This window comes from Nyctereutes procyonoides, unplaced genomic scaffold, assembly GCF_905146905.1.
Source record: "Nyctereutes procyonoides isolate TBG_1078 unplaced genomic scaffold, NYPRO_anot_genome, whole genome shotgun sequence".
NCBI lineage: Eukaryota > Metazoa > Chordata > Mammalia > Carnivora > Canidae > Nyctereutes > Nyctereutes procyonoides.
In genome coordinates this window covers 8,459,742-8,473,634 of record NW_026575151.1, presented here as the reverse complement: position 1 = coordinate 8,473,634, position 13,893 = coordinate 8,459,742, and the positions used below count along the sequence as shown (strand labels likewise).

General features: G+C 34.3%; 1 protein-coding gene across 4 annotated transcripts in view; it reads left to right on the top strand.

Annotated features, from left to right (window-relative positions):
* CFAP299 (cilia and flagella associated protein 299) overlaps positions 1-13,893 on the top strand; it is a 597,267-nt gene that overhangs the window by 219,930 nt on the left and 363,444 nt on the right. For all 4 annotated transcript variants that reach the window (XM_055313219.1, XM_055313217.1, XM_055313220.1 and 1 more), the window contains one exon: positions 13,028-13,118. In XM_055313219.1, the coding sequence (XP_055169194.1) occupies positions 13,028-13,118 (91 nt within the window). The remainder of the gene's footprint in view (positions 1-13,027; positions 13,119-13,893) is intronic.

Here is a 13,893-nt window from a genome sequence, read left to right as displayed (position 1 = left end):
GAGTGAATCCAAATGCTCGTTCTTTGGGGAAGAAAATGAACAAAATAGTCAAATTACTAGCTAACCCAACTAAGATAAAAGGGGAAAAACTATGAATACATAGAATGAGAAGTGACTAGGATGGGTATAACGATTAAAACAGAAGACTTTTAAAAAATCAATAGAGGCTACTTTATGCAACACTATGAAAAGACATTTGTGAACATTAGATGACATAGATAAATTTTGTAGATAAACACAATTATCCAAAATAGGCCATAGGAGAGATTAATCTTCTAAATAGATAAATTATATAAAAATAGAGTGATATACAGTATGATAGTTTTTGAGTTCAGTTTGATGATTAGATTCCTCAAACACATGGTTTTAATCTAATACTACATTTAATTGGGTTAATAGAAAATTTAGGACTGGAGTTATGGCAAGTAGAATATCTTCCTGTCTTTGAAAGTGGTAGCAATAATTCAGGTTCACATCATCTACAGGAGCTAGTGTACACATGAATTACCATGACACAGAGAAGCTGCAACTCCAGTTTCATGCCAGTCTTTGATACCGTTTTAGTTAAGGCAACCATCTTTAAAATCATAAGCTATGACATTTAGAAATTTAAAGTAATCCTGGTAAATTGTCATTGGTGTTTGAGTTGTTTTTTTTTTTTTTAATGACCTTGGCAATTCAATTACAAAATCCATTTGGAAAAACGAATAACCAAGAATATCCACACACACACACACAAAACACCCATGAAAAAGAACAACAATGAGAGGAACTAGCTTTACCAGATATTAAAACATATAATTTCTATTATTAAGATAATGTGGCACTGATACACAAACAGACAAAGCAATGAAATAGAATAGAAAACAGAAATAGACCCAAGTGTATATGGAAAGACATCATCTCAAATCAATGGAAAAAACAAAATTGACTTGTAAATAATTGGTGTTGGGATAACTAAATAGCCACATGAAAAAAGTTAAAATAGGATCAATTTATTACGTAGTACAACCAGATAAATGCCAAGGAATTAGAGATATAAATGTTAAAATGAATTAAGAAATAAAAAAGAAAACTTTCAAGTTCTAGAAGAAAATATGGATGGATTTCTCTATAATTGGTGATTCAAAATCTATAGTAAGGGAATGATTTGTAAGATTTATAAATTATTTTAATAGCATAAAAATGAAACATTGTCTTGGTAAAATGCACCATAAGCAAAATAGAATGACAAATGAAAAGCTAGGGAAAATATTTGCTACTTATATCACAGGAAGAGCTAAAATTCCTCATGTTTGGGCACCTAGGTAGCTCAGTGGTTGTGTGTCTGCTTTTGGCTCAGGTCATGATGCCAGGGTCAGGAGTCCCACATCAGGCTCCTCACAGGGAGCCTGCTTCTCCCTCTGCTTATGTCTCTGCCCCTCTCTCTGTTTCTTTCATGAATAAATAAATAAAATCTTAAAGAAAATTCCTAATGTTTGAAGAAGAATATAGAGAAGAAAGAGGCCCATGATACTATAGAAAAATGAGCTATCAACATACAGTTTAAAGATAAAGAGGAAAAAAAATAAAGATATAGGAGTGCAAGTGGTCTCTAAACATATGAAAATATGTTTAGTTTATATTAAGATAAATACACAGTTATGCTGAGTTTCTCATTACTAGACCAAAAGAAATGTAAAAGCTTTACAAAATACTTTGTCAATGCTGTGCAGAAACTGGCTCTATTATAAATTGTAGGGAGGACTGCAAAATGCCCCACCACATTGAAGAAGAATTTGGTAATATTTAACTAAATAAAATATTCATGTACTCTTTGACCAGCAATCCTACTTCTAGGGATTTATCCCCAAAATATAGTGGCAAAAACATGAAATGACCTATGCGAAAGCTAAACATTAAAGCAGTATTTATCATAGCAAATAACAGGAAGCAAACCAATTACTATCAGTAGCTAAGTGACTAAACCATGATAAATCCCTACAATGGAGTACAATGTAACTAAGAAATGTTGTGAAACTGTCTCTTACTACTATGGTATAATTCCCTGAATATACTGTTTAAATTAAAGAGCATGTTTGAGGAAAGTGTGTAGGAGGCTCCTATTTACATAAATAAATACCTAGCTATCTAGCTAGATAGCAAATAGGTATGCTTATATTAAAAATTGTAACAATTAAAAAAGAAATTTAAGGATACTTTTTAAAAATGATGCTCTACAAAGGGAAAGAAAAAAAAGAGACAAATCAAGAAATGATGGTCTCATGGTCACCAGAGGGGAGAGGAGAGGGATGAGTGAAATAGGTGATGGAGATTAAAGAGTGTATTTGTGATAAGCACTGGGTGATGTATGGATGTGTTAAATCAGTATATTGTGCACTGAAATTAATATAACACTGTATGCTAACTAACTGGAATTAAAAATAAAACAAAATGATGCTCTGTATAGAAGGGAGAGGATGGAATAGGGTAGATAGAATTGGAGATGAAAACTAGACTTTTCTAAACTTCTAAATTAGATTTGATTTTAGAATTCTATACATATTTTTATCTAACTATAAAGCAAAATTTGAACTATCTTTCAAATTGAAATAAAATCAACAAATGAACCTAATTGTGTATCTAGCTGGTACCAAGTGAAGTATCTTTAAAGCACAGTAATCTGGCCATTTATCCCTAGAGGTATATATACCCTAAGGAGAAAAAGACCTGTGAAAAGTCTTTTTAAAAAAATTTAAGATTTTATTTAGTTATTGAGAGAGAGAGAGTGAACAAAAGCAAGAGAAGCGGCAGTGGGAGAGAGAAGCAAGCTCCCCACTGAGCAGAGAGCTTAACATGAGGCTCCATCCCACAACCCTGAGATCATGCCCTGAGCCAAAGTCAGATGCTTACTTAACCAACTGAGCCATTCAGACACCCTGCTCTGCATAAAGCCTTAAGGTGTTTTCAATAAACCTATGGTTGATAATAGTTTTATTTTGAGACTATATTTGTGATAATTGAGTTATTACGTTGGTGTTTTTGAACTTCAAGATTTTTGGTTTGGACGAAAATTGTGGCTGTGAGAATACATTTTATATAGAGAGTATAGTTAACTGAGGGTCCCTTCAGATGCTGCTCTTTGAAACCTGTTGTGCATTTGCACCATGGCCACACCTCTGATGGGCTGCTCTCCCTTGATGATGGAGTGTGACAAGGATATTAGGGTGGACCCATGAATCTTTATTGGCTGACTTTGGTTCAAGGATGTGGCTTTGTCGAACCTTCTTTAGATGGCACCGCAGTCTGGGACACTTCCATTCACCCCTCTCCCACCTCCCCTGTCTGTCTCTGTCTCTCATTCTAATGTCTCATCTTTTCTAAACTCTCCCTGTCACTAGAGGTCATACTTAACCTCTTAGTACTGCCAGTTTTAAAAGAAGCAACATAGGGGTTTATACAAAGGAGGTAATGCAGCAAGACTTCCTAACAGTCTTCTTCAGGCATCTTTCTTCCCCAAAGTCTCACATGGATACATCTCTTCTTCCCTTTTCTTCTTCCCTCCCCTTATCTGTATATTCTCTTCTCCTCTGAATCCACCACCCTGATGTGTGACAGTCCCTGCCATCTTGTGCAGTATGGGCTTCTGTTTTGACTGCTTGTCTCTGGTGAGAAGTTGCTCCCTGGAATTCCATTATGTCAAATTCTTCACCTTCCTAAATAGAGTCTTTCAAATATTGTGAACTAGAGACAAACACGTGGAGATTAGGCATGTACAGCCTAAAGATGCTGAGCCTAAAGGCCTTCACCTTTCTAAAGCCTATGTACTCAGTGTTCTGTGGAGCGATGAGGCTGATTCCCACAGGTAGAGAGAAGTCTGGAGGCAGGCATAGCAAACAAAAGCTTACTTTCTTTGTTTTCTATTTTCTCATTGGCTTTCACTATGCAACCAGAAGATCAGGAAATCTATTTCAAATCAGATAAAATATTTTGATGCCTCCCAGAAGGGAGTAAAAATAAAGTCATATTTCAATGTGTTTTCAGAATAAAATCACATTTAGAGACTAAACACATTTATTTCCTCTCTGAGCAACCTTTTCTTTTTGTGCCCCTTAAAGTTTGAGAACATCTTAACTTTCCATGTTTAGGAATTAACTAGAGAAATTTGACAGATGCTCCAAAAAAAGAGGAGTTCAGAGACTCTTTCACCAACAGAAGCCAGGCCATTTTGTTCCTCCAAGAAAAGCTCAACTTTTCATCCAGGAGGGAGTAGTTTGAGTGATGGAAGATACCACAGATTTCAGGACTCGCACTTGGGTTTTCCTCAAAATAGAAGATGAAAGGAACAGCTTTTGAGTGTACATGTTAGTGCTTCTTGTCTGTCTTCTGTGTGCTTCGAACAGTTGAAGCTTCTTCCCAGATATGTTGATAGCTTTACTGTACATTTGGTAATTTATAAACAAGAGGTGGAAGGGGGAGTGATGCCATTTATCTTAGTGGAAATTTTATTCTCATTCCTCCTTACCAATAAATGAATCTCATTTCTCAAGAAGTCTTTTTCTTTCTGAAAGTAATTAGAATATTAAATTGATGACCTCCTGGAAATTCCGTGGAAGTCACAGTATGTACTGTAAAAATTCCTAAACCATAAATCTTTCTAGATATAATCCTGATTGACTGGACTCCTAAGAAACATTGTTTCAATTAAATGTAATAAAGAAAGGAAGGAAGAAAGAAAAAAACCACCAAGAATAGTTCACAGGAAAATACAGGAGAATCAAAAACCACACATTGCATTTAGCTCCACAATTTTTCCCTCTTAGATCTTTAAAAAATAATCCCTTAGATATTAAAGGTAGATTCTCCTACTGTATTAATGCTCAAAGGAAAGGATTTGAAATTGTTCACTGGTTGCTTTTATTCTTTCTATACATTTTTGGTAATCATGTAGCCTTTGGAGGACATACAATTTAGAAAAGTATGTATATAACAAAAAGTAATCAGAGAAATGCAAATTAAAAGCACAGTGAGATGCTAGTACAAACACAGTGAGTTGCTTAAGAGAGCAGTTACCAGAAGCAGACCATGTTGGTACCCTGTCCTCAGACTTCCAGTCTCTAGATATGTGAAAAAATACATTTCTTTTGTTTAAGACACCCAATCAATGGTATTTTGTTATAGCAGCCCAGATTGATCATACAGAGCAAATGTAAAATAATACTCTGAAAGGAGGATTGTGAAGATGTTTACCACGTTAGAGAAATTTATAAAACACTATTTGAGGGGAAGCAGGATTTTTTCCTCTAATTTATGTAAATAGCAAAGCAAAGAAGGTGTCATTGTCCTGTAGAAAATGTATAAGGCAAAGTAACAGATGCCCTACATAAAAGTACTATAGAAATATATCTCCCATATTTAATACTCAAATAAATTGTCTAAAAATCTACACACTGTGATAAGTAAAATCATACTTTTTATCAAGTTTGCAACAATTTTCCATTTTGGCCTCTGAAAAATAAATTTATATTATTTGAGACCACACAAATACATGCATGTAGTTTTGTCAGTAAACTTATCCATGGAAAATAAAGCTGTTTCTGAAAACGGCTTTTTCATAGATGTGTGCTTATTTTCTAAGAAGATAATGTAGAAATTTTACAATAAACTTTTGCTCATCCATTACATTTTACTATACTCTCCACTAAATTTTTCTAAACGGAGTGTACAAAAACATCATTTCAAAGTAACTGAGGCACAGAGAAGCTGAATTACATATTCCAAGTGCAGATGAATTGGATAGAAATTCTAGAATTATTTAATGTAGGCTATGCCAGATTTCACTGACTAGAAATCAAACCTATGTCTAAACAACTGCTTGATCAGAATTCTGGTCTAGACTGGCGTGATGATTATGGCTGTTTAGTTTCCCACAGAGGTTTCAAGACCACCAGCCTCTGGTTACTCCTAGAGGCACCTCCTGATGGAGGTTGCACCCTACCCCATTCCTGTTAATTTCAGTTTCCTCTCACCAGTGAATTCTCATTGTTTTCTGTAAGAATATTAAGGCATCAAATGATGTTTTGATATATAGTGAGGCTTCAGTATGGTAAAATAAAGCCTTGGAGTTAGTGACATTTAAGTTAAAAACTGAAGGCCAACTGATTATAAGAAAGTTCATTTTTAAAGTGGGAATAAAAATGTCCTCCCTTGGGCTTGATTTGAAGATAATTGAAAGTATTTGCAAAATACCTAACATAGAGACTAGTATAAAGACTGCCCAATAGATAGAACAGTATTGCTATTAAGATGGATTGAATCTCAAATTTGATTTAGTGTTTATTCAGAAACTGCTTATTTGAACACATCTCAATGATTATTCAAACCTTGCCTATTAGAAAACTCCTAATTTTACATTTAAAATTCTGAGATGATTAGTAACTCATGAAGATTTACTGAAAGACTTTGTAATCTTTAAAATAAGTGACTTCTTTCTTTTTTTAAATATTTTATTTATTTATTTATTTGTTTATTCATTCATTCATTCATGAGAGACACGGAGAGAGAGAGGCAGAGACACAGACAGAGGGAGAAGCAGGCTCCATGCACCGGGAGCCCATGGGTCTCGATCCTGGGACTCCAGGATCATGCCCTGGGCCGAAGGGACCCCCTAAAATAAGTGAACTCTTAAGAAAATAAATTAAGGGCAGCCCGGGTGGCTCAGCGGTTTAGCGCCACCTTCAGCCCAGGGCCTGATCCTGGAGACCCGGGATCGAGTCCCACGTCGGGCTCCCTTCATGGAGCCTGCTACTCCCTCTGCCGCTCACGCGTTCTGTGACTATCATTAATAAATAAATAAAATCTAAAAAAAATAAATAAATAAGAAAAATAAACTCAAGAAAATGTTTCTATTTTAACAGCTTTCCATTTTTTTCTTTTGTTATTTACTCTCTTGGAGTGTCAATCTAGTAGTACAAATATATATGAAGACACAAACAACATAATTAAATCATAAAACCACTAGTCTAATTGCTGAGAATTAAGAATCTGTTTAGATTCGTTCATGTAGGATTATATAAATGCCTTTAGCTAATGATTAAACATGATTGGTAAAAAATAACTCATTGATACAACTTTTACCCCATTTTGAACATTTTTTTTAAATTTTTTTTATTTATTTATGATAGTCACACACACAGAGAGAGAGAGAGAGGCAGAGACACAGGCAGAGGGAGAAGCAGGCTCCATGCACCGGGAGCCCGACGTGGGATTCGATCCCGGGTCTCCAGGATCGCGCCCTGGGCCAAAGGCAGGTGCCAAACCGCTGCGCCACCCAGGGATCCCCCCCATTTTGACAGTATAAAACATTTTGAGTGTAAACAACAAAGATGGAGTATTTAACTTTATAAAACTTATAACCCTAATATTTTGTAATAGGCCTACTTTACTTCTTGAGGAAGTGACTCCTTTTGTAATATTTGTTTAAGCAAGGTTTCTCAGGTCACTGACTGTTAAATAAATCTAGTTAAGTAAGAGTAATGCATGTTAAAGATTTAAGAATTTCTTACCACATACTGAATTAACTTTCTTGCCCAATATTTCCCCTTGCTGAGAAGTTTCTGGTTCTCAGATGTAGCGTGGTATAATAATTGATTATTTATATAACTTTTTGCCTCTGCTGCATTTGGCTTAGGAGTTTTAGACCTTATCCTCTCTGTTCCCAGTTTATGTAACAAGAATACTTTTATCTTTCTCATAGAGGTTATAGGAAATGGATGTCTATGTATGTAAGACTTAAATAATAGTAAAAAAAAGGAGGAATAGTATGATCTTAATATATCGCCAGTATAAAATCATTTTTAGACTGACTATAAAATTAATATTTGGTGATTAATAACAGAGTGTGGTCATTTTAAAGCTCGAGTTTTATAGCAGCTGGAGGTTAGGAAATTATTTAGTCTATCATGAAACTCAGATTCAGAAAAATGTGACTTGGACTAAATCAGTTGGTAAATGAATAGGAATTAAAGACTGATGTCCCATCTTATATTTCAGTTTAATTTCCATCATGTCATGCTTCCATTTGAAAGACTTAACTTTCTATTAAAAAAAATTTCAATTTAATTACATAAGTAGTACAATCTCCAAGGAAATCCTTAAAATATTACAAATGAAGTTAAAGTCCAATTTGATCATCAAGCCAGTCCTGCAACATCTTTTTTCAGAAGAGTGAGCAAATTTCATATGGTGAATGTATCTTTTTGGATTAGGTTTAGTTAAAAATCATAGAAAAAACTCAAAATGACAGTATCTGAAACAAAATATAAATTATTTTCCAGCAGTCCAGATGGTATCAATCAAGGCTGGGTTGATGCACCAGGGTGTTAGGGTCCCTGTTTCTTTCTCTTGTTGCTCCATAATCATGGCCTCCAATTTAAGTCAAGACAGCAGCTGGAGCAATTGTCATTATATTGCCTTCCAACTAGAGGAGAAAGTATACCTTCCTCCTCTCTAAGTAGACTTCCTAGAAGTTTAACAGAATTTTCATTTGGATTCCATTGTGTAAAAGTTAGTCATATGGACATACCTACCTGGAAGAGAAGCTAGGAAATGTAGTCTTTATTCCAGGAAGCTACATTCTCTGCTAAAAGCCCTAAAAACTAGGGCTTAATTTTTATGGAGGAAGAGAGGTCAGTGTCTGATATAGTAAGTGTCCAGGGGCAGCAAGAATTCTACTTCTTGCTACTTCTTTTTTCCTGCCTGGCCCAGATATCTGCTAGGCCTGGCAGAATCTTAGGACTTTTTTCCTCATTAATGGATGGTACCTAGAAATCTATTTTTCCAACTTTTCACATCTGATGCATCTGGGGATAACTTTGATCTTTCTTGGCACATCTATTCCAAAGAACAATAACAGCAATAGAAATAAAACAGTAAGTGGCAGAGTATGTAATAACAACTCACCAAATCATACCACGTATGCTTTTGTGATTATACAAATATATACATAAACTATAGAAAATAACGGATCCATGCAAAATTGATAGATACAGCTTTGGTGTTGTGGGATTGGGGTTGGTTATCAAATTTGATTATAACTTTTCTGTAATATTCTGAAGATTTACAACAAAATGAGATGTGTTTGGAGAGGTAGGAGGAGTGGAAATTAGACTTACTATATGGAAATGTTTAGGACCTCTAGAGTACCAATACTGATTATCATTGATAGGAAGAGAAAGTTGAATGATAAAGCTATGTAGCAGGAATGAAGAATAGACACTATAACTCCAAATGATTTTCATGCTTGTGTCTGTTTATGATGTACATTCTTATGAAGTGAAGTGATATTGGTCAAGCTTGCAGCATGTTCATTAGCAAAGGTTTGGGGGATGTGAGTTTTTACATTAGTGGGTAACTTGATTGACTGTTCTATCAAGGTATAGAATATGGGAGAGACAATTGTCCAAATAAAAATCAGGGTTCTGTGACCAGTACAAAAGGGAAGATTGTTGGGGAGGCAAAACCAACAGATATTTACAGCTCTCATAGAAGACCACGTACCAGTCTGTTTCATTGCTTCAACTGTGATTTTTATCATATGGGTATGTGGTGTTGGGGGCAAGGTTCTGTTTCAGAGCTGAAGTTAGCGATCTTAATTTTCAAAAGGATCTGTACTTGGTTATATTGCAATAAATCCATTGTTTAACAAATTTTCTGTACTTTTAAATTTCACTCAGAAATCATTTTCTTTATTGCTCTTGTTTACTGAGCTATCTACTCTTAACCTTTGATTATGCTATAGGAAGCAAGGGGCACATGGACTACCATTTACAAATACTTGCTACTCTTCCCAAGACAGGATTATATATTTCACTGATTTCAGACTTGGCCATGGTGCTTTCTTTGTCCAATAAAATGTGAGTGTAAGTGACACAAGTCTCTTATAAGTAGACTCTTTAAGAGCCATTATGTGGCCATGTTCTCTTTTCCTCTGTGCAATAACCAAAGATGTCTTAGGTGGAAACTGTTTCTTCAGCCTCTTAGTTTATCCCTCCAAGATGAAGAGCCTCAGTCAGCCTGTTATTGATGCATAGCACTATTGAGGAATAATCTTGTATAAGCTGCTGTGATTTGTGACTGTAATATAAACGGACTAGTCATAACTGATGTACTTGTAAAACTAGTTTTCTGTTTAAAATTAAGAGAATTTCTGGTTTTAAATACAGACCACAAATAGGAAAACTGACAAAGTGATTAGAAGATTATCTTGTGAATAATGGAGAAACAATACATGTTTTTTGAGCAAGCAACTGACAAAATACAGTTGATGTTTTTGAGATTTAATATTGGGGCATGCAAAATTATATTGCAATATGGAAGAGTTACTTTTGGAAAGAACAATGAATTAAAAAGTTTCTGAAATATTTTATTCTGTCCATTGGTACTAATTAGTGGTGATTTTCTATGGATATTTAGATATTTGGATGATTAGTTGATGTTGATTCAAGTCAAGACACATGGAGGTAGAAAAGCAAAGGAAGACAAGTTATGATCAATTTAAAGTGTTGCATTTCTAGATCAACAAAACCAGTAAGTTACATGTTGTACAGGTCTATATTGATTTAATGAAACCTAGTATTGATCTCTTTTTTAACACCCCACAAAAATAAGTCACCAGGTCTGTTTTACCTCTTAGGTATTTCCCAAATCTGTCGCTCCCTATCCTGACCACCACTGCTTTAAATCAGATCTCCATCATCTTTGCTAAAATTTTGTAATAGCCCCCAAATTAATCCCTATAATGTTACTCTCCTTCCAAGCTATGTTTCTCATACTGCTCAATATTCTTCTAAAACACAGACTTGATGATCTTATTTCCTTGCATTAGATCTTTGTGGTTCAACATCCCCTGGAAGACACGGTCCAATCCTTAACATAAAAAATAAGGCTTTCCCAGAGAGGCAGCATGGCCTAGTGGTTCTGAGAATGAGTTCTAGAACCAGACTGCCTGGGTTTGAGTAGAGGTTTTGCTATGATTAGCTGTGTGACCTTAACTAAATATTTACAATTGTATGTCTATAAAACTATTATCTTTTATTAATATCGTATGGTTTCTCCTTAACTTCCTGTACTACTTTCTGACTGCTTTACAATTATCCACGGGCACTTTGCAGGTTTAAATCTCCATCCTTTTATTCTTCTGTAGTTACTGATACCTCTATCTCTTTTCCATTCCCACCCCAAGATAATGCTATATTACCTTTTAACATTTTGTTTGATAATTGCTTTTAAACTTAAAATTAAGTCACTTTTCCTTGAATAGATAGGATATTCTCACATGAACTCCTCTGACACTCCATCCATATCTCTATTTGTTACAGTTAGCACATGGTAGGACATTATAATGTGGCTGTATCTATACATTTCTATGAAATAGCAGGCAACTTGAGAACAAGAATTATGTCTTATTGATCTCTATGCCTGGTACAATTCCTAGTACATAGCAGAAACAATAAAAATATTGAATATAAAGGAAATTGCTGTTTGAAGAAAGGATTATTATTTCAAAAATCACTCTTGAAATCACTCTTCATTATGTGGTTCAGTGTAGCTTAATGTCATAAATTTTTTAAAAAGTTCAGGGAAAACCATTGCTTTCTAAAATTCTTTAAAAACTTTTTTATCAATATATAATTGATATATATAACATATTATATTGGTATTATATTGACAATATAATATTAGTTTCAGATGTACAACATAATGATTCAACATATGTATATATGTGTATATAAATGAACACCCCACTAAATTTAATTAACATCCATCACTACACGTAGCTATAAATTTTTTTTTGTGATGAAAGCTTTTAAGATCTACTCTTAGCAAATGCCAAATATACAAGTATTATTAATTATGATTAATATAGTTACAGAATACTATATATTACATTCCCATAACTTACTTATTTTATAACATCTCTTGAATCCTTTTTTTAAGATTTTTTTTTTTGAGTATCTACACCCATCATGGGGCTTAAAATCGCAGCCCTGAAATCAAGTCTCATGCTCCACCAACTGAGCCAGCCGGGTACCCTGTATTCTAAATGTTTTCTTTCTTTCTTTCTTTCTTTCTTTCTTTCTTTCTTTCTTTCTTTCTTTCTTTCTTTCTTTCTTCCTTCTTTCTTTTTTCTTTCTTCTTTCTTTCTTTCTTTCTTTCTTTCTTTCTTTCTTTCTTTCTTCTTTCTTTCTTTCTTTCTTTCTTTCTTTCTTTCTTTCTTTCTCTCTCTCTCTCTCTCTCTCTCTCTCTTTCTTTCTTTCTTTCTTTCTTTCTTTCTTTCTTTCTTTCTTTCTTTTCTTTCTTCTTTCTTCCTTAGATAGATAGAGAGAGAGAGAGAGAGAGGCAAAGACATAGGCAGAGAGAGAAGCAGGCTCCCCATGGGGAGCCTGATGCTGGATTTGATCCCAGGACCCCAGGATGCCCTGAGCTGAAGGGAGATGCTCAACTGCTGAGCCACACAGGCATCCCTCTAAATGTTTCTTTTTATTTAACAGAGATGACTCAACCTAGTTTCTTTCCTTTTTTGCTTTTCTCATATCCTCATAGAGGTAAGATTAATGCTGTGTACTAGTGAGGCAGTTGGCTTAGGTTTCTAGTATTTTAATTTTCTTGTATTAAATAAGTTGTGTTTAAGTTATAAGCAATCTAAAATTATTTTGGGTAGTGAGAGGTATGAATATATTAAATTTGCATGGTATGATAAAAAGAATAAAATGGACATGTAAGTGAAATTAACTGTATCTAGCTTGAGTATTGATATACACATGTATATTATTTATGGACTTGATTCTAATCATTCATACATGCATTCCTCAAATTGATGAATATAGTAAATTATAATAATTATGTGTGACTTATGATGACTGTGTTTGTAGTTTTTGTGTTATAAGGAAATTGTCACTTGGAATAAAGGAGCATGATTGTTGGCCCCTGAATGTTTTTAATATATTTGTTTTCTAATATGTTGTAACCAAAGACCTGCCTTTTATAGGACATTAACAAGTGCTGGTAAAGACCTGCAAGATAATTTTCTGAAGGCTTTGGCATTGAGAGAAGAAGACAATCGCAATGGAAAAGTGAGCGTGAGTACATTTCACCCAACAGCTAAAAATGTATACTTATTGTATAATGTACTTATTGTAAAATTGTGTACTTATTGTATAATTATACAAATTATGTAGAAAAAATTTTATTCCCACTTATATCTGTAGAAGTACCCACATGATGAAAAAAATAAGATTCTATACAGCTATTGTAGAGAAAATGCATGTACTTGATAGACTGGTTGTCATCTCCAACTTTGTGTTAGTCTTATGTTGAAACTTGCTGCTTCATTTCAGCTCAGCCTCATAGTACACTCCTCCAAGTCACATTATCCACTCACCCCCTCTGGATAAGTACTATAGAGAACATAAAAATAGAAAGTTGAAGAAAAAGAGATTGAATAGAGAGTGGTTGGTTGCTTTAGCTAAAGTATATAGAAAATCACTTAGAGGAGGTGACATCTGTTAGGACTTCAATGACATGAGAAGGTAGCCACAGAATTTCAAAGAAGAGATACTCCAAATAGAAAAGGATTTGAGAGGAAGAGACATTCCAAGAAAAAGGAACAGCGTATTGAAAACTTCTGACATATTCAAGAGATGGTAAGAAGATCACAATGGCTAGAATATATTTATTCAAAGAGATTATAGAGACAGGTGATCTGAGAGGAAGTCGGCAGGCAGATCATATAGATTTTAAGGAATTTTGATTATAAAGATAAATTACTCTTTAATTATAATTTTTATATTCTTCTATTTCTAAACTTATAAAGTCAAAGGGCAAATTAAGTAGAGAAGTGACCTACTAATCTTT